At 37.9% G+C, this 24,777-nt stretch overlaps 1 protein-coding gene across 5 annotated transcripts in view; it reads left to right on the forward strand.

Moving 5' to 3' along the window:
• Nucleotides 1-24,143, forward strand: part of LOC122540670 (zinc finger and BTB domain-containing protein 44-like) — a 50,186-nt gene extending 26,043 nt beyond the window's left edge. For all 5 annotated transcript variants that reach the window (XM_043676713.2, XM_043676712.2, XM_043676715.2 and 2 more), the window contains one exon: nucleotides 20,211-24,143. In XM_043676713.2, the coding sequence (XP_043532648.2) occupies nucleotides 20,211-20,517 (307 nt within the window). In that variant the 3' untranslated portion in view covers nucleotides 20,518-24,143. The remainder of the gene's footprint in view (nucleotides 1-20,210) is intronic.
• The last annotated feature ends 634 nt before the right edge of the window (nucleotides 24,144-24,777 follow it).

A 24,777-nucleotide genomic window follows, 5' to 3' on the forward strand; every position in this document is an offset into this window, starting at 1 on the left:
CTTTCAGTAATCTGTGCATAATATATACCCAGATCCCTCTGTTTTAACCCATCCTTTAAAATTGACTTAATATAAGAATTACACTGTTTCTTCCTGGTATACACATATAATTTCAGATGTTAAATGAGGTAAGCAAAGAAGTCTTGATGCAACCGCTGGGTTTTTCTGATGCAATTTCTGGGCCTGTATTAAATCATGCTCTATAATGACTTATCAGTCACAGTTTTGTATAATGCAATTGCTAAGCTGGCAGAAGGTGAACGAGCTGGACTTTTTTTTTTATTGTCCAGGAATTCCTTTGTTCCTAATTATTTACAAAAGTTTAGGACTTTCACCACTCTTTGATTTGGGAATGCTTTCCAAAACTTGATCATTTCGTCCAGCAAACCTAGCAATATTATGTTGCATTTTGCTGATTTTAAATACATAACCATTAGTATGCTTTACCCACCTCCACCCCATCCTAACAAATGGTATGCTTTTGTCTTTCCTTTAATATTTACTGCCCTGTATTGATCTTGGATTACTGTTAAGGTATCTGCTTCAAGCCTGCAAAGGCTATAGTCACCTGTCTTCTCTTATGAGTCAGATCTGTGATACTGAAGGGTGAATTTATCATTGTCTCTAGCCCTTGATCCTCTTTCTAGTGTCTTTGGCAGAAACTGGAATAATATTCAAGGTATGGTTGCGTTTGGAATAGTATGAACATATTTGATTGTTCTGACAATATAATTTAAGATTCTATTGACTCTAAATTGTACTGCGTGGCAGGACATTTTCAGAATTAATTCTACCAAGTCTTGGGATTCATTCAATCAAACTTTAGGTGTTTGACACCATTCGTTAGTTGGATATTACTGACTTCATTTCTTTTGTGCGTATATTTCACATTTTAGACTTCTCGCCCATTTTATGCCAGAATATGTACAAATCCCCTCCTGCCCTCTGTAATTTAGTATTGTTTATAATATGACCAATTTGTATTAAGTTCTGAATCAAAGTTATTACTGTTAGTCCCAGCAATATACCAGTCTGCTTTTCCTGCTCTTTAACCATCCACCATATTATAATATTACCTCTCATATTATAATTTATTTCCTGTCATTTAACCAAATCTTTATGCATTGCCACAATTTACTGTATATCTCCAGTACTTTGAGTCAAACTTATAATCTTTCATATGAAACTTACACCAAAATCAAAGTTTTTTGATATCACGTCTAGAAGTGTCTTCATTTTTCTGGACTACGAATGCAAGGAAAGTTATGGGGGAAACCAGGAAGCAGATTTTAGGGATGTAATAAAGTGATAAATTTGAACAAAACACAAGTTGTATTTAACAGATTTTTGTTGCTGTATTTTGTATCTGTTAACTTGGTTTTATAATCTTCAACAACTTTTTGGCAGCTTTCCATGTGGTGAAATGATGGTTTGAGCTGTGGTACTGACTATTATGCCTAGCGTTGCTTGCTGTGACTCAGGAAGCCCCCTCTGAAATGGCAGTCTCAGTGCACTTGCTGCAGTGGAAGACTATGGACTGACAGGCTGACCTGTGTTCTGTCTACACCCACATCATGGGCAGCTGGTCTTTTCATTTCATATCTTTCAAAATGACCTTCCAAACTTTCAGCCTCCAAAGGTCACAGTCATCAAAGTCTGCCTCCCAGTGACTGTGTCATTGTTCATCACCACCTTGCTTCTTTAGCTGTTTTTGCAGTGAAGATATGAGCACCCAGGCATTTGTGACCTAGTTGTAATTCATCAGACAGAAGGTCTTTAAATATATATTTAATGTCAATCTGATGAACATTGTCCGATTAATGTTGTTGGCATTGGATTATCAATAGTGATACATTGGGATTAGCATGCTCCAACACCTCTGAATTAGTGACATTGTTCTGCCGAGAGATGCTAAGAGATCTGCGATGAGAGAAAGTGGAATTTTTCTCCTGCCCAACCATATTTTATCCACGTTTCACCATTTAAGCGGAGTGCGCTGAGAACGCAGATTTAATAGTCTCGATGTTTAGTGTTCTCAGGCAGGTTGGTGTTGTTTTAAACTCTAGATGAGTAATTTAAAAAGGTTAGTTAAGCTTTATGATAGCAATTACGCCAGTATTAAAAGGAAAACGACCCCTAACCAGCCCCCCTTCGTATTTCAAGACTTGTTCATTAGTAAGTCATTTGAACACTAAACAGCATTGCTTATTTTCAATAGAGATAAAATATTTTGTTCCTTCCATTGCGTTATCAAATTTAATTTAAAAAAAGTCATGTACACAAAGTTTGCAAATTCTTTGACTGATACTTCTTACTTTAAAATCAGTTAGATTTGTAACTGCATTTCGCTTTGAAATGAAATTATTTTGTTTTACTCGATGGCTCCAATATCTGTATTTAAACTTTATTTAAACCTTCCTGTCTTTATATGCACTGCATACCTTTCACCTCTTTTTTTTTTCCTATTGCCAAACAAAAGCTGCACAATAAAATCTGATCCTTATTTTGGTGCAAATTGTGCAATTTGTAGAGTTGACTTGTAGAAATTAGGCATGAATTTTAATGCCACTCTCGACGATGTTTTTTATTGAGCAATAGAAATGATTTTGATAACCTCATCAGTTCTAGCATTTATTGAGGCTTTGGATGAAGCATTAAGGTAGAGAGTTGGTGGACATAAATTGTGTCTCTGTTGCAATGAGTGAAATGCATAGAAAAGCACAACTAAAGATTAAGGTGCAGTAAGAAGCATTTATGTAGTCACCTAGAAAGATACTTCTTTCCTGACCCCCAGAAACAAATTGGGACTTTTATAGCAAAAATGACAACTTGTTAAATGCCATCGTATTAAAACTGTAGCATGTTTCTCACCATTCAGTAGATTCTGATATGCTGGAATCTCTCAAAGTACTATATTTTACAGTTTTTAGATCAGAGTGGTGCTGGAAAAGCACAGCCAATCAGGCAACATCCAAAGACCAGGAAAATCGACGTTTCAGGCAAAGGCCATTCATTAGGAATGCCCGAAATGTCGATTTTCCTGCTCCTTGGAAGCTGCCTGACCAGCTGTGCTTTTCCAGCACCACTTTGATCTAAACTCTGGTTTCCAGCATCTGCAGTCCTCACTTTTGCCTATATTTTACAGTTATCTGCCTTTTAAAGACCAGGTTCTGGGTGTTGCTGACTTGGCCAGCACCTTGCACATTGCTAATTCATGTGAAGCAAGGTGGTGGTGATCTACCACCTTGCGCTACCCTAGTCCAGCTGTACAGTTGCACCCATAGTGCTGCAAGGAGGGGACTTCTGGGATTTGACTTAGTGACAGTGAAGAAGCCACAAGATATTTTCATGTAAGTATCGTATTTATTTTGATTGGCAACTTGCAGTGGCTTATGTCCCATGGGTTTGCTACCCTGCCATTTCAACAGAGTAGAGGTGGTGAGTTTGGAAGGTGCCATTGAAAAAAGCTTGTTGAGCTGCTGTAGTGCATCTTTATAGAGGATACACATTGCTACTACTGTGCATTGGTGGTGGAGGGAGTGAATATTTTAGATTGGATGAAATGCTGATCATTTGGGCTGTCTTGTCCTGATGATATTGAGCTTCTTGCAAGTTGTTAGAGCTATACTCCTTTATGTTCTTCCTCCTGTCTTTCATGTCTGTTATTTCTAGTTAAGATTTTTTGATTTAATTTAGACCCATTCTCACTACTGTGAGCACCAATGTTTTCATTCTTATAATATTGCTCGGTGATTCAATATAATAAAAAATACACTTAAGATTCTGTTCAAAAGTGCACGTTATAAGCAATGTTCCCTATAATCTACACAGCTCAGAAGTTCTTGTGCATATGCAGAGTGGTACCAATAAATAAGAGACTTACAAACTTAAGCCACTTAGTACAAAAAGTTAGAGTCCATATTTATAAATGCTTGAGTTTATATGGACACCTTAAAATTGCAGATTGTTGTGTCCACTTGAGAAAGTGCACTCACCTTCAAGTGTCACTACTACTCTGACTCTGACTCTAATAGGGGGATTACAAAAGTTAAAAATGTAATTAGTCAGTCTTCAGGTTACCTTTCTGATGGACTTTGGTTAACAGAAAATACTGACCATATTTCTGCATGTAATATGAACTGTTATTAAGTATAAATAAATTCTAACCCCAGGCAATCAACGACATGAATTATCAGCATATAACTCTTCTAACTGAAACAGAGTCCTTCTTCTACACATGCAGCTGAAAATGTGTTGCTGGAAAAGCGTGGCAGGTCAGGCAGCATCCAAGGAACAGGAGAATCGACGTTTCGGGCATAAGCCCTTCTTCAGGAATGAGGAAAATGTGTCCAGCAGGTTAGGATAAAAGGTAGGGAGGAGGGACTTGGGAGAGGGGCGTTGGAAATGCGATAGGTGGAAGGAGGTCAAGGTGAGGGTGATAGGATGGAGTGGGGTGGGGGCGGAGAGGTCAGGAAGAAGATTGCAGGTTAGGAAGGTGGTGCTGAGTTCGAGGGATTTGACTGAGACAAGGTGGGGGGAGGGGAAATGAGGAAACTGGAGAAATCTGAGTTCATCCCTTGTGGTTGGAGGGTTCCGAGGCGGAAGATGAGACGCTCTTCCTCCAACCGTTGTGTTGCTATGGTCTGGGAGCACAAGGCAGCGCCGATACAATCATCGATGTATCGGAGGAAAAGGTGGGGGGGTAATGCCAGTGTAGCACCGCGCTCGATCTCTTCATAGCCAACTGCTGCCGCGACATTAACCGCCTCAACTTCTCCACCCTCTCGTCCACTCCAACCTCTCACCCTCGGATTGTGCAGCCCTCCACTCCCTCTGTTCCAACCCCAACCTCACTATCAAACCGACAGACAAGGGAGGCGCAGTAGTAGTTTGGCACACCGACCTTTACACCGCTGAGGCTAAACGCCAGCTCGCGGACACCTCCTCCTACTGCCCCCTTGACCATGACCCCACCTCCCACCACCAAACCATCATCTCCCAGACCATCCATAACCCCATAACCTCATCACCTCAGGGGATCTCCCATCCACCACCTCCAACCTCATAGTCCCACAACCCCGCACCGCCCGTTTCTACCTCCTGCCCAAAATCCACAAACCTGACTGCCCCGGCCAACCCATTGTCTCAGCCTGCTCCTGCCCCACCAAACTCATCTCTGCATACCTCGACACGGTCTTGTCCCCCTTAGTCCAAGAACTCCCCACCTACGTTCGGGACACCACCCACGCCCTCCACCTCCTCCATGATTTACGCTTCCCCGGTCCCCAACGCCTTATCTTTACCATGGACATTCAGTCCCTGTACACCTCCATCCCCCATCACGAAGGACTCAAAGCCCTCCGCTTCTTCCTTTCCCGCCGTACCAACCAGTACCCTTCCACTGACACCCTCCTTCGACTGACTGAACTGGTCCTCACCCTGAACAACTTCTCTTTCCAATCCTCCCACTTCCTCCAAAGGAATAGCCATGGGCACCCACATGGGCCCCAGCTATGCCTGCCTCTTTGTCGGATATGTGGGACAGTCCATCTTCCGCAGCTACACTGGCACCACCCCCCACCTTTTCCTCCGCTACATCGATGACTGTCTCGGCTCGTGCTCCCAGTTCCAATACCGTACAACCCAGATGGCCTCCTTCTTCAAAGACCGCAATTTCCCTCCAGACGTGGTCGACGATGCCCTCCACCGCATATCCTCAACTGACCTTACAGAGGTGGGGGGGTGTGGACCTGACGAGGGAGTCACTGAGGGAGTCGTCTTTTCGGAACGCTGATAGGGGAAGGGAGGGAAATATATCCCTGGTGGTAGGGTCCGTTTGGAGGTGGCAGAAATGACAGCGGATGATACGCTGTATATGGCGGTTGGTGGGGTGGTAGGTGAGGACCAGTGGGGTTCTATCCTGGTGGCGGTTGGAGGTGGGGGGCTCAAGGGCAGAGGAACGGGAAGTGGAGGAGATGCGGTGGAGGGCATCGTCGACCACATCTGGGAGGAAATTGCGGTCTTTGAAGAAGGAGGCCATCTGGGTTGTACGGTATTGGAACTGGTCCTCCTGGGAGCAGATGCAGGGGTGACAAAGGAATTGGGAATATGGGATGGCGTTTTTACAGGGGGCAGGGTGGGAGGAGGTGTAGTCTAGGTAGCTGTGGGAGTCGGTCGGTTTATAGTAAATGTCTATAAACCGACCGACTCCCACAGTTGTCCTTTTTAAGGTGTCTATTTTGCTTTTTCCAAGTCCTCCTCATCTCTGATCTTCACATCCAAGCTATTTGAAGTCATGTTGACTCCTGGCCTTCACAATTGATCCTAATTGAAAAGTAAATCAACAATCTGTCTGTAGGTGTTGCATGTTCAGAACACAAAGCCACAGTGCCATTGGATGCCAAACACTGTCAAAGCGACAGTGTAAATGCGCACAAAGAGTTCCAGTAACCTGTTTTAAAAAGTGCAACAATTCCTTCCACGGTCCTTGTTTTTTAAAAACCGTTCTTTTCTCCTTTTGGTCTACGATAAGGTTTAAAGAAAACTAAAAAAAAATATGTTTTTTTAAACAAGATCTAGCACTCGACTCTAATATGCGACTCTACTCTCACCAAATTCATGCCCATTTAAAGCTATAGTTAATGACTTGAACTTTTTCCACTTTTTGCATTATTCACGCTTAATGACAGTATTATTGTGCTGCATCATAGGAAGACAGAATCCAGATCCGATGTTTGAAAAATCATTCTTTACAGATTACATTTTGGATTTCTGTGGATGTTACCACATAACTGTAGAGTTTTGGGAGAGCAATCAGTAGACTTAGGCTATCTTAAAATTGAGTGCATCTTTGGAATGCTGTAAATGTAGCTTATGTTATTTTTTGTTTTGGTTTTCATTTAACAAATATAATTATCAAATAATGCAACTTTACTGTAATATTGAGGAAAAGACATGCAAGTCTTAAGAATCAGTGCTGGGTCCACTGCTTCTTGTCATTTATATAAATGATTTGGATGTGAACATAGGAGGTATAGTTAGTAAGTTTGCAAATGACACCAAAATTGGAGGTGTAGTGGACAGTGAAGGGGTTATCTCAGAGTACAATGTTCCGATGGGCCAATGGGCTGAGGAGTGGCAGATGGAGTTTAATTTAGGTAACTGCGAGGTGCTGCATTTTGGAAAGGCAAATCAGAGCAGGACTTATACACTTATTGGTAAGGTCTTAGGGAGTGTTGCTGAACAAAGAGACCTTGGAGTGCAGGTTCATAGCTCCTTGAAAGTGGAGTCGCAGGTAGATACGATAATGAAGAAGACATTTGGTATGCTTTCCTTTATTGGACAGAGCATTGAGTATAGGAGTTGGGAGGTCATGTTGCGGTTGTATTTGACATTGGTTAGGCGACTTTTAGAATATTGTGTGCAATTCTAGTCTCCCTCCTATTGGAAGGATGCTGTGAAACTTGAAAGGATTCAGAAAAGATTTACAAAAATGTTGCCAGGGTTTGAGGATTTGAGCTATAGGGAGAGTTTGAATAGGCTAGGGCTGTTTTCCCTGGAGCATTGGAGGCTGCGGGGATGACCTTGTAGAAGTTTATAAAATCATGAGGGACATGGATGAGGTAAATAGACAAGGTTTTTTCCCTGGATGGGGGAGTCCAGAACTAAAGAGCGTAAGTTTAGGATGAGAGGGGAAAGATTAAAAAAGGACATAAGGGGCAATTTTTTCACGCAGAGGGTAGTGCATGTGTGGAGTGAGCTGCCAAAGGAAGTGGTAGAGACTGGTACAATTGCATTTAAAAGGCAACTGGATGGTATATGAATAGGAATGGTTTAGAGTGACATGGGCAAAGTGCTGGCAAATGGGGCTAGGTTAGCTGAAGATATCTGGTCGGCATAGACAAATTGAACAGAAGGGTCTGTTTCCGCACTGTACATCTCTGTGGCTCATCTCTAATTTTTGGAAAAATACCTTACTGAGAAGAGCTGCCAACTGTGAAGGCCATGTGTAAATTGATCTTTCAAATCAAGGTGCCAAACAATGTCTTATAAGTTGATCTTATAATGGAGCCTTCTATTTTAGTTCATTGGATTTAACTATTTTTAATCATGTCTGTTGGCTAATTCGGTCACAATAGCAAATGGCATTAATTGAATCCAGCAGGAACGTGACATCTATGCTGTTTCATGCAAAACAATTTTTTGGTTGTGAAATGCATCATTTATCTATTGGAGGAGAATGAGGAAAACCTTTTTCTTCAAGTGCAGTGTAGCTTTATGCATGGTTGGTTTAACATTCACTACTGGCACTTGCTTGATGCTTTCCTCTCTTGCTCTTTCAAAAAGAAATTGAATGAAAACAGTCATTGCTGAAGTGTAGACTGGAATTGTTTCAGGATCATGCAGAAGTCCTGAGATAGCTGACTACTACAACTAGGGACACTTGTAATTAGACAAAAAACTTCAGGGAAATTAAAGCCACCTCTAACTTTCTTCTCACTGCCTAAGTTTACAACAGATACACTTTTAACCATCTTTCACCATTGAATGGAATTGATATGATTTTCCAACCCAAAAGTTGATTTATATTCATGATGAAGAAACAAGTCTTTGGTTGTGGAAATCACATTATTTTCCAGTGGTCTTTTCTGGTCTCCAGTAAATTAGTATTATTTATGGAGTCAGAGAGTCATAGTGATGTACATCTCGGAAACAGACCCTTCGGTCCAACTTGTCCTTGCTGACCAGATATCCCAAACTAATGTAGTCCTATTTGCCAGCACTTGGCCCATATCCCTCTAAACCCTTCCTATTCATATATCCAATCAGATGCCATTTAAATGTTGTAATTGTAAAAGTTGTAAAACCCACCTTTGGTAATTTGAAGACAGATGTCATGTTATTCTCAAGATTAGAATTCTTCTGTAATTTGAGTTGATAGCTTAACTCTATTGATTCCTGAAAGCACACTGCACAGCTATGAAATGTTTTTAAAGTGATTTTCATGTGTCAATTTTCATTGATTTCTCAATCCTGCATTTATATCACCACCTCAGACAGCATGCGATCTAGCTTGATACCTTTATAGAACACGATGAACAGTACCCATGGAAGTGTGTTTTTTTTGGAAGGGCTATTAAATCGATGTCAACCTTTTGAGATGGACATAAAACACCTTTTGATATTCTTAAGGTTGCGAGGCTGGTTCTCCTGCAGTGCTGTCCAATGTTTGTCCCTCTGATTGATTAAAACAGATTGTTGTCATTGATTCTTGATTGGCTTTAAGTGCAAATTGGCTGCCATATTTCTCTTCAACAGTGACTATACTACAAAACCGTGTCATTTGAGATGTCTTAAAGTGGAATATAGCCTGAGATAGATAAAAGTTAGTTCTTTTACTGCATTTGTAACTATTTAATGCAATTTGATTTTTGAAGTTAGTCATTGCTGCTGTTTCTGATTTTTCCTTGTAGCATTGTATCTCAAGTTGCTACCTGTGAAATTGCAAGAATAAAATTGAATGCACTAGTAAATTTGAAGCTATAGCTAGTCAACTTTAGAAACATTTGAAGGGGAATGGTGATTCTATTCCAATTTAACAAGGATCAAAAATGTGAAATGTTGCCATTGCTATAATCCCTTGGGGTTGAGGATCAAGTAGAAATGTTTTGCACCAGATGATGCATGTCCTGGGTAATGCAGTTGTTGGATAATAGTAATAATTAATAAGGAATATGAGCATTATCTATCATTGTGTTTTGTAGCCTTCAGATTAGGTTAAATAGTCCAGGAGTCTTAGCCATATTGTTGGCTTTCTGCAGCACGATTAAACGAACAGAGAGACAGAATTCTAGCTCTAGACATCCTTGGCATAATTAACCATGTCTGAGTTTAAGAATTCTGAAATAATTCTGCTTTGGTTTCAGAAGTTTTAAAGCAGAAGTAAAATCTAACTGCCATTCAGTTTTTCTCTGTTGTTTCCTGTTTTCTTTCTGTATATGGGTATGCCTTAGAATAAAAAATGTTATAGTTTGACTGGAAGTATTATCTGTAAGTGTTCTCAATCAGGTGACTACCTTTGGCATCCTGTACAAATCTCCATTGTATAACTGAAGAAATACTGTCTATTTGTGCTGCCATAAGATAATTATGTTTCAATTTATATCTGATGTAGGCAAACCTATGATTCCTGCTGTGGAAGAAATGAATAAATAGCAGGCTGAAATTAAACTATAAGTTTCTTTTTAGTCATTTAAGCTTTATGCATATGGTCAATCAGCAAAAGTACATGAATAAGTTTCTCACTGCATATGATATTTTCAACATGCCAAAAATCTAATCCTCTTGAGTATTAGGGCTGGCATAGTGTATGGAGTACTTCTGTAGATCTTGCAGCTCATACTATCTACCATCAAAAAACTAATTAATTATCATCTTCCTTAATCGGAACCTCTGAGGAAAAAAACATTATTTTCCTCAATGTTAATAATTATCAATAAAAATCTTGACAAATCTTTAAATTCATGTATTTGGGCTTATGTTTAAATTCTGCGCACCTATTTAGTACCACTGGAACAGATCTTGCTATAAAACAACAGCATTTTCACCATGTCTAAATCTGGACCACCAGGAGGGGCCTCTCGGTTCTGCGATCAGTCAAATAAACACTAGCAGCATGGACTTTTTAAGCAAGTTTTAACAATTTATTACGACGCCGGGCATAGTGACACAGGGGTTAAGCACCTCTGTGTACTCTGGAAAAGCTGCACACAATCTTAAAACACAGACAACTTTTATAGGTCTCTTAATAAACAGAACAGCCTTAATTGCAAAATTAATCCAATAAAATGAAATGATATGACAAGTAGACATAAAACGAAGCCAATGATATTTCCTGGGAAATGACTTGTTTTGTGCTTCTTTATCTCCGGGACATCTGGTTTCCAAGGTCAATTAGGATACTTTAATAATGTCATATCTTTCTTAGTTAATTCATGCTATGAACAGGACATTGTTTGCTAATCTCTTTCAATTAGTTCAGGAATGCAGTTTTCAGCAGAGTTAGATACCATTGCTCCTAGAAGCCATTTTGTTATGTTATTTTGTAGTTAGTAAAAGCATGCATTAAATGATTGGACTGACAACAGCCTAAATCCAGATTTTAGGTCCTCATATGCAGGCTATTATTAACATACAAATTGGCCAGTTTTGAGTTGTGGATCTCCAGAACTTGCAAGTCAACATGTCTGTTTTGCACAAATCATATCTTGGAGGAGAAAGTGAGGAATGCAGATGCTGGAGATCAGCATCCAAGGAGGAGAATTGACATTTTGGCATACGCACAAAATGCCCAAAACATCAATTCTCCTGCTCCTCGGATGTTGCCTGACCTGCTGAGCTTTTCCAGCACTACACTCTCGGCACGCACCATATCTTGCCCTTAACTTCCCCACTATTTTGAAAAACTTGTTACATTTGCAAGTTTGGCTGTAAAACATCATAGAAAGTTGAATCTAGTAATTAAAACAATAAGTACCATTTTAACAGCGTTACAATTGTTATTGCAGTACCAGTGAACCTCCTCCGGCCTAGAAATTATGCAGTTTCAATTGTAGAGTCACATTCTTTCAGATAATGGATAAATTATTCTAGGAGATTTTTAAATGTCCTAGAAACCTTTAATGCAATTTTTCTTTCCCTATCATTATTTCCTTTCCTGTATTTGATTTGAAGTAATTAATCCTTTCTCTCTAATCATAAAAGAAATTGGAATAGACTATATAACCTCAACAGTCTTCTCCGTCATTCACTAAGATATGGCTGAACATCTGCATCATCTTCACCCTTGCCTGTTTTCTTGCCATTTCACGAGAGACAAGAAATCTGTACAGCTCAGCAGTGAAGCATTAACAAGATTCACAACTCTCATCTCAACCTTAGGTGATCAGATCCACATTCTGTGACTGTGGACCCCCTCTCCCAAGCACCATCACCATTACTTATTGTGTACTATGTTCTAGATTTTACTGCTGTATAAAGCTGTCTCCTGCCTAGCAAGCCCCTTCAGAATGTTGTATGTTTTGAGGAGATCATCCACTGGTTCATCTTTATCCACTCTACTAGTTGTTGCCTCAAAAGTTCAAAACACACTTATCAAAAACTATTTCCCTTTCATATTACTGTGACTCTGTTCATACACAAAATACATTCTGAAGACATCTTGATTAGATTTCAGCATTTCCCGGCAATTGATATTAGGCTAACTGTACTGTCCGTCTTTCTCAGTTCCTCCTTTCTTAACTTGGCGTATTATATTTGGTCACCTCCAATTCACGAGTATCAGTTAGTCTCTGGAGATTTTCAGTAATTAGAATCAGGGCATCAGTTATCCCTGTAGCTTACTGATATAACAAGTTGTATGACACAGTTTGTGTTATTTGGATGAAGGGGCCAAAAGTATTGATGTTGAATTTACAGATAACACAAAAATAGGTAGCAAATTATATTATGAAGAAGACTTAAGGAAGCTACAGAGTGGTATGGATAGATTAAGTGAGTGGACAAAGATCTGGCATGTTTGGTGTAATGTGGAAAATGTGAAATTGTCCATTTTATAAGAAGGTATAAAAAGGAAGCACATTATCTACATGGGGACATGAAGAGGGATCAGGCCATGAATTGCAAAATATTAGTATTCAGATATAGCCAGAAATAAGGAAAGCTATTGCTTATTTTAAGGCACATTGAGTACAAATTTAAGGACCTTTTGCTTTACATACACAAAGCATTGGTGAGACCACATCTTAAGTATCTTATATCTGAATCTGTACACTACATTATGGTTTTTACTAGTTATCTTAGATTGGATGAAAGTGTTTCATCTTTCCGCAGTACTGGTGCCAGTGTCTCAAGAATCAATGTTCCTCCTTCTCTTGTCACTGTTTGGACAAACAATTAGTTTTCTCTTTGGTGTTGAAGTCTGTGGAAATTTGTATTTAGCTTGAGTATCAGTCCAGCGATTAGTATCTGAGGTTCTGTTTATTATTTAGAGCCCAGTTTATGAAACTTCTGCAGGACTTCATTCCTAGATGACCTTTATCATTTGTTATTTACTATCTACAACCAGCCTAAGGTGTAGAGAACAATTATTCTCCAAACTATGCAGTCCCCAATAACAGTGATATTTATTTTTTACTTATTTGAATGTCTTCCTGCATCATGTGCTTTTATAACCCTCCAAAACTCATTCCTTGTATTCATTGGACAGGAATCAAAAATCTCATACTTATCAGCTATAAACAGTGACCGAGGCTTCTTCATCACTGCCTGGACCCTCCTATTAGTCTGATTCTTAATTGCATCCTTTTGTCACTTGAGCATCTCCCTTCCTAATGCAATGCAATATCGGAGTTAAAATTGCAATTCAGTAAATCTGGACTAAAGTTCATCAAGCTGTAGCTGTGGTTGTCTGTGACCATAGTGATGTCCAGAAAGTTGCACGTGTTGCATCTACATTGCACCACCTGTCCTAGCTATGTTTATCTAAAATTTTTGTTTTTACCTAATAAGTTAATAGTTAACTAATTAAACTTTATTGTTCAATTTACTTACTTTAGTTCTATAGATTATTTAGTCTATTGTGATGACACTGTGCCTTTAAGCGAGAGGTGTTTCTTGCTGTTTCTGTGATCGAGGGGTGTTTCAACAGGGCTGCTGAAATGTCTTCTTCAGACAGGCAGTTGGTAAACAGCCTTTAAGTTTTCCCCTAAGTGTTTTCTTTTAAAATTAGACAAAAGAATCTTGGTTAGGTAAGGTGTGTTACATAACAATCTAGCTTTTTTTTTAAACTTAATGTTACAGATTCTTATTTCAGAGTTTGATAGCTTTCCTTGCTTAAAAAACAAAAGCAAAGCTACAATGCTCACCAACCAATCATTTGCCTGCTGCCATGATCTATTTGCTAGATTTTTTGTTGATTGATCCTCATTCACGATGTTGTAAGCTCTGCTGCTAAAGTCCTGTTTTTGTTCTTTATTCCTCTCAAAGCTCCCAAATCCCACAATATTTCCAGCACGATGACTTCTCCAGCCCTTTTCAATAAAGACTAACATACAATTTACCTTTCTAGTTGCTTACTGTCTCTCTGCATTAACTTAGTGAATCATGTACCCAAGATTGTCTGAATACCAACATTTACTACAGCCTCAATTTTTCAAAAAACATCTGCTCTTTCCATTCTTGCAGCCATACTGGATAATTTCAGACTTCTCCAAATTAAACCCCCATCTCTCTCCTTGTTAGATCATGATTTATATCCCTTTGCAACCTCTTTCCATTCTCCGCGTAGCTTTATCTCCCATCAGCTAAACATCTTCAGGAAACTTTGATGCATTCATTGCCTTCGGTCCCCTTGTCGAAACCATTGATTTTTAATGTTAGTTCATGGGATGTGAGTATGGTTGGCAGGCTAGTGTTTATTGTCCATCCTGAGTCACCCTGCTTCCTTGATCTACTACAACTCTTTTTACGTGATCCAATGTCATTGGTTAAGAAGATACATTTTCTATCCCGCCATTTATTGAGCTTCCATACATCCTGTTGATATTTTCACACTGCTTGCAACTGAGAGAGAATATAGTGCAAAGAAAATTTAATTTTGAAGAGTTCATAAAAGAAGTCCAATAAAGTGACCATCATTGTCAAATGTAGAGATATTTCTTAATACCTCCATATTCATCATTATATATTCAAAATCAATATTAACCTCTCTTTGGTATCCCATTAGTCAAAAAGTTTCCACTATATCTACACTCTGTACCTGCCAGTTTTAACTATGCCTTGTATTCACTGACTCTGATTAATCGTTATTTGCGGACGTAGGTTCTTGTTGAAAACTCTTTAAATATCTATGAATAGAATGTCAACTGTATGAAAACCAAAATGGTAATTTCATCTACTTTGTAAGAGAACTTTGTTAACACTAGTTGTATAATGGAAAGAATAGCCACAATAAAGGCAGTCTGAACTGCCAAATGTAATTTTAATTTTCAATTCCTCCGTCTTCAATATATATAAAATAGTGTGGCAATGTAGTTCATGTTAAAGCAGTCATGCTTTTACTATCAGGTTTTGTTTTATCTGTTGGTGTCACCAGTGTTTCCATTTGTGGTATCTGGTAATTATGGACAAGAATGCATTTCTTTACTACTCCAGTACTTGCTGGGCTCGCACTACGTTCAACTTGAAATGAGCTGCATTTAAAGGCATTGCTGACTGCTGCACAGAAAGCTTAATTTTCTGTTGCAGGTACAGGAAATTGTAGAGTAAGGCAAGTGTTACTAATCAGGTGCTAATTTATTCTGTCATAGAGTCATGGCTCCATTCCTGACTATTGCAATTTTTAGTGCAATGATTTTAAGTGAAGTATTGATTGGGAATGATTGTTAAAATTGGAGTTAAGCTTCATCTGACTTTCTTTAGTAGAAACACTTTTTAAGACCGTATACCTGTTCTGGTCAAGATACAATACAGTACTTCTAATGATTCAATACCTACATATAAGTAAATTATTTTTAAAAAATAAATGTAAGAATACTTAACTGAAAGAAAAATGTAACATTTTATTTTCAATGTTTCCTGTAGTGAATTCCCTATTGTAGAGCCAAGGGAGTTGTCACCTTGATCTGGGCTGGAGGGCCTATGTTCATTGGGCTCTCAACCATCTGTTGTTTGGTCTCTTGCTTGTTTCATGCAGCAGCATGGCTGCTGTCTGGTGTTTCTGGAAGAACAAAGGCATCTGTTCTTGCTGGCTGTCACTGCCGCTGGGAACTGCTTTGCCCCTGGTTAGTGGGGCCGCTCCTTGTGGCTGACAGCGTTACCTTGGCCTTCCTCCCATTCCTGCTCGCTAGTAAGGTTATGGTCATGCAGAGGCTCACTGGTATTTCCTCTTCAGTTTTCTCCCTGTGATGTGGACTGGGCTGTAGTGTTCTTGCAGTATTATGACTCGCAGGAAGCTGCTGATTTTGGCTAGCTGGGGATGCAGATGACAATGGTGCCTCTGGTGTGCATGGAATTTGACAGCTCTGTTGCATTGCTCTGTTAACTGTGGGGTATTCCAGCCCCTGTCCATGTGGAGAGTGGACCAAGTGGTGGATCTGTGGCGATCTGTTACTTGTTGAGTGGGGTTCCCTGCTGCAGATCTCTGGTAGCAACACTAGGAAAGGCTGCATATTGGAAAGCTGGGAGTGGACCTCAAATCTGAGAAAAGGAAATATCTCACCAAATGGCACCAATTGGGTCAGGTAATGCAATGTTCGTAATACTATGATAAATCCCTCAATATTCAGCAAGGTTTCTAGTCTTAATAACTTAGTGATGTGAAAAATCCCTTTACATTTTGATTTTGAGGATAATTATTAACCATGTGGTTATGTAGGTGATAAGTTGTATCACCTTTTGCTCGGCCTTTTTGCTAGGTTTTGTAGCGGTAAAGCAGATTTGCATGTGGTCTAAGTTACACGAGAATGGTCCCAGGAATAAAGAACTTAACATAGGTGGAACGTTTGGGGACTCCGGTCTAAACTCTGAATTTAAAAGGATGAGGGGGGATCTAATTGAAACTTGCAGAATATTGAATGGCCTGGACAGAGTGGATGTTGGAAATATGTTTCAATTGGTAGGAGAGACTAGGGCCTGAGGGCACAGCTTTAGTGTAAAGGGAAGACCTTTCAGAATGCCACATAAGGCTGTGGAAGCCAGGTCATTCCGTATATTTAAGACTGAGATAGGTAGGTTCTTGAGTATCAAGGGTTACGGGGAGAAAGCGGAAGGCTGGGGTTGAGAAACTTAACAGCCATGAATGGTGGAGCAGACTCAATGGGCTGAATGGCCTAATTTCTGCTCCAGTGTGTTATGGTCTTATTTTGTCTGCCTGTTAGATCCAGTGGTTCGATTTTTATTTTTTAAAAGATGCGGAAATGTTTGTATTCACTGAATTCATGTTACACTGGAAAATACCAAAATTGAAGATCCTGGTTCATTTGGCTCCAAAAACTTACATTTTTGGTAAGGAACTTGATATTGAAATGCTTGGAACAGCTTAAGGTTTCTATACTTGATAATTTTCTAGCAAATTTAGTTTTATCTTTTGAACTTGCTCAATCCAGGACAAGTTTTTAAAATGTGATAAGTTTTAATTATGGTTTTAAAAAAACTCTTTGCTACTGACTCTGCAGAATTCCGGTCGCCTCACTATAGGAAGGATGTGATTACACAGAGATGGGTGCAAAAGAGCTTCACTAGGATGTTTTCTGGGCTGGAGCAATTCAGCTATAAAATCAGACTAGAGAGGCTAGGATAATTTTCCACAGAGCAGAGAAGACTGAGGAGGGAACTGATTAAATTGTGCAGAGTCTGAGGGGCACAGACACAGTAAATAAGGAGTCTCTTTAATAGAGATGTCAGTAACCAGGGGGCACAGTTTTAAGGCAAGGAGCAGGTGCTTTAGAGAGAATTTGAGGAATCTTCTTTTCACTGAAAAGTGGTAGAAGCAAGAATCGTCAGGATATTTTAAAAACTTTATTTAAAGGAGCAGTTGAAACACCATAACACCATGGCTATAGGTCAAGTGCTAGAAAATGAGGTTAGAATAGGTGGATGTTTGATGACTAACGTGGATATGATGGACTGTAAAGTATTTGAATCTGTTACTGTATGAAAATTAAATTTTATAATGTAACATCTACTTTATTCATATTTTAATTCTTATCAGGAGTTTTAACAAAATATTTTCAAAAACATTTTAATCTGTTTCTTAAACTTTTTCTTTCTCTCTTGATTCGGCATTGAACCAAATTATCTACTTTACACTTTCTGGTTCAAACCATGGATACCTTGGTTAGGATTGTTCAGTTTAGTCCTGAAGCTACACAATTGCTTTCTCTGTTTGCACAGGTTACTTTGCAGCAATGGATTTGTAATCACTGCAAGCTTCATTGCAAAACTCTGTAGAATGTCTGCATAATTGCAATAGAGTCATAAGCACTGAAATGCTTATAACTTCGGTTCAAATTGCCTATGCCGACCAAGTTTCATAAACCAAACTTGTCCCACGCTTGCATTTGACCCATATCCATCTGAACCTTTCCTATTCATTTATGTACCAAATATCTTTTTAATGTTGTAAATATACCTGCACTTACCACTTCGTTGCAGTTCATTCCACATGCAAACCACCTTGAGTGTAAAAAAAAGTTGCCCCTCAAGTCCCTTAAATCTTTCTCCTACCATCTTAAAAATATGCCCCCTAGTTTTGAACTGCCCTGCCCTAGGTAAAAGATCTTTGCTATTCACTTTATCTATGCCCTCATGATGTTATAAACCTTTGTAAGGTCACCCCTTAACCTCATCCATTCCAGTGAAAAAAGTCCCAGCCTGTCTAGCCCTTCCTTGTAACTCAAACCCTCCAGCCTTGGCAACATTCTTTTCTGAGCCCTCTCCAATTTAATAATTTCTTTCCAAGAGCTGGGCAACCAGAACTGTACACAGTGCTTCAAGAGTGACCTCACCAATGTCCTGTACAACCTGAACATGATGTCCCAACTCCTATCCTGAGTGGCCTGAGCAATGAAAGCAAGCATGCTGAACGCAACTTTAACCACTTTGTTGACCTGTGACACAACTTTCAAAGAACCAAGTACCCGAACCCTTAGGTGAGATGTGTAATCTACCTAAATTAAACAGAAATGGTGACCTTGCTTTGGCTCTATGTCACATCAACAGTTGGCCTATATATAAAGCATTGTGAAATGGGGCACAAGAAAGGACAACTTTAGCATAATCTTCTGTTTAATTTTTTTATCCCTTCCACAAATTTATAAATACAAAATTGATGCAAGGAGCTGAGCTCCATTACTGGCAAAGGGGCAGTATTAAATTGCTGTTCTCCATTTTCTAACATTGCTTTCATAACTCTAATGCCAAACATATTTGAAATCAAGTCCATTAGTAATATTGTAGTTGGTACTGTACAATTGCTGTTGATCTCAAAATCTGAGCCTTTATCTAGATTCAATTTCCCTATTCCTTATCATTTTTGAATGTCTGAATAACATTTCTGAGTCTATTCTTGTTTGGAATTAGCTCCTAAATCTCCTTTCATGACTTCGATGTCTCTGATAGGCATTTCTTTTCTGCATTGCCTCCAATGTCTGAGTACCTTTTTCTGGACTTTGTACAGAAAGCATTTTATGTAATGAGGTTTGGCTGTATTCATGAAGCCTTGTTCACATCTGTTACTTCCTGGATTTGAATTCTGTAGATTCAACATAAATTATATATATTCATGTGAAATAGGTATTGCTGTCATTTACTGTTTGTTCCTGATTATCTTTTATTGACAGTCCAGCAGTTTGTTCACCACTTTTAATGATGCCGTTTTGTTTTACATTCTCAGACTGCTAAGTCTCATTCTCTGGATAATTAGTCTAGAAGCATCATTATTACACTCCTGAACATTGTATAATTGTTTTTTAATATTTTCAAAAACATTTTTAATCTGTTTCTTAAACCTCTTTTTAATATCAAATTTGGGATTTGAATGAGTCATTAAATGTGTGAACTCCAGAATAAAGTAGAATTTTCAAAGACTTAGATTTTATGTATTTTTCTGCTATTAGTTAATAGTTTGTTGACATTTTTCTTATGTAAGGTAAAAGTAATGTTGCAGGCCTTCTCGTTGCACAGAGGTCAAGTCCCTACCTCTGGACCAGGAGGCCCTAGTTCAAATCCCACCTGCTCCAGTGGTGTGTAATAATATCTTTGAACAGGTTGATCAGAAAAATAGAAGATATATTGCCAAGTAGGAATTGTATTTGTTTTGATTTCGCCATACGAGTTCAATTGAGTCAGTCTTGCATAGAGTTGGTCACCCAGACATATACTGGACAGTCCTGGTTTTGAAGCTGTCCATATTTACTTGATTTCAAACATCTTAATACATTTTGATTTAAGATGTATGTTTTTGTTCCATGGATTAACAAAAGTTTTATAATAGTCATAGAATCATATGCATATTTGTTGTTTTTGACCTGTATTTTTAGATATCCTGATCTAAGTACGCCTGCTAGGTATGAAATTGAGGTAAATTGTGTTTTAAGGTTGGATTGTTATTCCATATCCATTTTAATATATTAAAATTATTTGTTTTCCAGTGACTTCATTGTGCCAGACTACCTGAAACAGGAGCAAGAGGAGGCCCTGGGTCAGTATGATATTGGAGACAATGGTTTTGATAACAACTCAGCAGTGCAAATGCCAGTTATTTCACAAGTGTCGTCCACACAGAACTGTGACACTGGATTCCCACTCGGACACTTGGCTGGACTTATGAACAAGGATGATGAAATAATGGAAGAGCAGAAGACAAATGGCTCAGATGTAAATGGAATCCTTAGTGCAAGAGAAGATCTACATAAGAGAGGTTCTCCAGAGGAAGGACCACATATCCTTTACAATTAAATTAGCCCTCATAGTTAAACTTCAATTCTTTGGAGAAAGTGCCTGGACCTGGATCAAATGATTCTTGGAGCTTTTCTTCCAGACTCTGAACTATTACTTAAAATAGGTCAAAATTGTATTATTTGATCATCAAAGGTTTCAGACATGTCAATGGGCCTTCACTTATTTAAAGCACATTAAACCACACGTTCTTAATTCACACAGCAGGCCTCGACCTTGGAAGAAGCAGTGGTATAGCTCTTGAACAATTTACAGCAAGCAGCACCTTTTAAAGATGTTTTACATTGTACTTTCATAAAGCTGCCAAGTCATATCGGCATCAAGGGACACGTACTAGGATCAAAGTTTGAAATGCTGCATTGGTGGAAAGGAAAAACTCATCTGATTTTTACCTGCATCAAGTCACTGGAAACATAACAAGTATTTAAATACTACATAAATATTATCTGTCTAAACCAATTTTGACAGATATGTTAAATACTCTTTTTAAAAAAATCAAATGATATTCACAGGGTATGAAAATTCAAAATATTCCATCAATAAGTGGATTTTTTCCAGCAAAAAATACATTTGTACAATAATACAAACCTTTTTAATCAATAAGAATTTGAAGTTGGCATTTTGAATACAAATGCTAGTCTGGCTATCTATTCCTGAATAGTCGCTGCTTTTAATGCACTCCAAATTGTGCCATATACCTATCTGCACAATCAGATGGTTTTTGGTTACTTGTTCAAAGTACCACCTAATGATGGGAGTAGCGGAAGGGAAGAGTTGCTGAAAAGCCATGAACATCTTTCAGTCAGCCACCTGGCCTTTTGAAGAGTCATTTGACCGTTACATTCCTGACTGAAAATTAATGTTCCAGTTGCTGTTTTTCCAGTTCAGGAAAGTAAAAAAGATTTTGTTCAGCATAACAGTGATAAAATTCATGTCTTTTGAGAGGAAAATTATGATAAATTAGTTTCCTGGCCAACTGGGTGAGGAACCTTGAGGGATCCATCAAGATTCGGTTCCAAGGCCATTAAATATTTGGCTCTGACCTAGTGCCACCAAAGTGTGACTTTTTTTACACCTATGTAATTTAAAACTGGAAATATTCAGATGTTTTCCAGTGCATATTTTACTATAAATCTGAACTAATGGTGAATGCATATTCCCTTCAGAAGTGTTTAGCTACTTTTTAGTCTCTTGTAACTTGTGGATGTGCGTTAACATTGACACCACAGTTGGTGGCACGTTAGTGAAGAGTATTTTCAGGGAGCTTGTTTGCCTTGGCTGTTGTTGAATCAGTGGTTTATTGCAAACTTTTCTAAAACTGAAGTTTTTTGTGCTAACAGATAGCTGGTTTTAAGCTTAAATGTTCAAACTTAGATTTCTACAGCTGTTAAAGATTTTTTTAAACAATCTACACAATTTGCTGTTTTGTGACGTGTTCACCTTTTTGAAGGTGTAAATTACAATTGTTGATTCATTTGTTAATATGTGCATAGGATCTTGTAATATTTTGACAATCTGAAAGCATGCTGTGATTGATTAAAGCATGTGTGTTTTTCTTTATTTTTTAGTAACTTCTGTAGTCTTGTTATTGAAAATATTTAGGAAGTAGCAGTCCTGAGAGTAAAGCACAGATAACGATGATTGTTTGGGTTGTGTTCAAATAAATATATTCAGTTATATGTTAACCTTACCAGCAATACTGAAAAATTCCTGTCTGGGTAGCCAGAGTACCTTGTAGAGAAGTAGAAGCTGAAGGTTTACTGGAAACAGATGGAAAACCCTCTTCATGTTAATTTTGTATGTGAGGAGTATAACTAAATGTAACACTAACCATACATAGAATTGGGTGTTTATCATAAAGATGTTTGACAATCCAACTTTGTCAGGTCAGTCATGTGGTGGTAAGGATTCTGTATTCCCTCAGTCATGTTGCCTTCCATTCTGCGAGTGTAGTAGTTTCTATGACTATCAAACTGTTCAACATCCAAAAAAAAGTTCACTGATTAGTTGCAGAGATTTTTTTTGATTAAAATCTTTGGTGTTCTTAAACATTATAACCGAAGATGTTTTAAGTAAGTCCAAAAACACTACCTTGCTGTTTTAGTTTAATTTTAGCCTATTTGTCACATGAATCAAACCTTGGAGCTTATATTGTTTATCTTTAAAACATATGTATGTTAATTATTAGAATGGGTTGTACTGCAGTGACTATCTTATTGTAAACATCTGAGTAAACAGCATTGCAGCTCTCATGATTTACTTTTATTGTAACTTCAAAATATAAATAATCCTACATATCACATTTATATTGGGTTTTTTTCAGTCCAGTCTTTCAGCAGTCAAGGTATATATCCTTTTATTCATTATAAGTGAAAGGTACAGCCAGGATAATTTTGTCATTTCTGTGCATTGTGCAAAAGTTTTTGATAAGTACTGAAACAATAGTTGCAATTACATACAAAAAAACACTTTTACCAGTCAACACAAGGGAAGTGGATGCCTAAGCGGGAAGATTTTAGCAACAGTGGGTGTTTTACAAAAATACCTTGTTGCTTATCTTATTACATTTATTAATGTATCATGTTTTAATTGTTTTCCATTACTAAAAGGTTCTAGCGTACCAGAGGGGGTGAATGGTAATCAACCATTCATGATGATCGCTATTCTAAACTAAAAGAAATTTGTAGGTACAGTCAGTGATACTACAGTAATTGTCCAGTTTGTTTACATGGGCATGATTAAAATTAAAACATTTGTGTATCTGTAGTAGTAGATGCTGAAGTAGTTTCTTTTTAATTGCATTTATATACTTTGCATTCTTGGAAAGCCCAGCACTTTGTCACTCTACATTTTGGTGATCTTAAACTCATATTCCCATCACTGCCATAAACTGTTTCAAGGACATTAATAAAGCTGAGCCTACAGTGTCCCTGTTGTGGTCACCTACTTGTATATACTGTATAGTCTAATGATTTGGAAATATTGCTAACATGTTGAGCAAGGATTCGGATGGAATTTTTGATAGTATGATTGTCAGTAAATTGGATATTTTTTGGCTTGAAAACCTGTTTTTTGTCAGCTTGACTCCATGACAGGCTAGTATTTTAAATCATAGCCAACATTGATTTTTTTAAAAAAGTCCAGTTTTAATTTGCTTGAATGATAAATGTAAGAAGCTTTCTGTTCTGGCTATGGTTTCACTATATTCATCCTGTTATGGGGTGGGCCTATATGTGTGTGCGTGTGTGTATATAGGGAAAAGTTCACATATTCTATTTTCATGCTCATATGGTCACAAGAGGCAAGTAGCACTGTATAAAGTTTGATAAAATAATACTGCAGTTGATAATCTGTGTGGAAATTATAAATAAAACTCTTTACCATTATATACTGCATACTGTGGTGTGCATGTTTTTGTCAAAATAAAAATATTCTTTTCACAGTCAAACACTTTTTAAAAAAAAAACTTCGGTCTATTATATTTATATTGAAACTGTGTAACTGTAGAAAACCAAGTCGGTGTAACTGTTTTTAACAACTAACCCAAATAAAGTGAAGGCCAAACTTATGGCATTTAGATGTTTCCTATATTATTGTGCAATAAACAAAAGAATTATTTTCCAGTGTATATTTTTCCCTAAATTCATTCACTTTAATTCTTTTAAACTGTAATCCAGTTCTTGCGTGAAATTGACCCGCAAGCGCTTAAAGAACTGTTCATGATGGTTTATTTTCATTTCCAGTGATTATCTTAGCAAGTTATTTAGTGCCATTTTGGATTCTCTATTCATAATTCTGTAGTTCTTAATTGTGAAGATATTATCCACTATCACAGCTTCTGATTTATGTCTGCTATTGAATGCCTGATAAATCTCACTGCAAAAGAGAAATCTAAAATTTTAATCGTTAATCAAAACAAAATGAATCTTAAACATGACAAGGATTTTATGAATTAAGGGGCTTATCAAATTACTTCTGATTTTTGATATACAAGTATTTTATGATTAAACAGCATGTTTTAATGAGGACAGAAAAACAATGCTGGAAATCTGAAATCAATGTTGAAAATGTTCAGCTCAGTTAACATTTGTGGAGGGAAAGAAAAATAACATTTCAGGCCAATTAACGGTCCAGGTGGTGAGATTTAATCCATTAATGACAGTTTGCTAATGGCAATGGCAATTCCATAGTTTAGTTAACCAATTGTACTCAGCAGAGAACAAAAACTGCTTAAAATCACAGCAGATCAGGCATCATCTG

Source organism: Chiloscyllium plagiosum, unplaced genomic scaffold (assembly GCF_037043375.1).
Source record: "Chiloscyllium plagiosum isolate Xiang-an unplaced genomic scaffold, Cpla_swu_hap1 HiC_scaffold_29, whole genome shotgun sequence".
NCBI lineage: Eukaryota > Metazoa > Chordata > Chondrichthyes > Orectolobiformes > Hemiscylliidae > Chiloscyllium > Chiloscyllium plagiosum.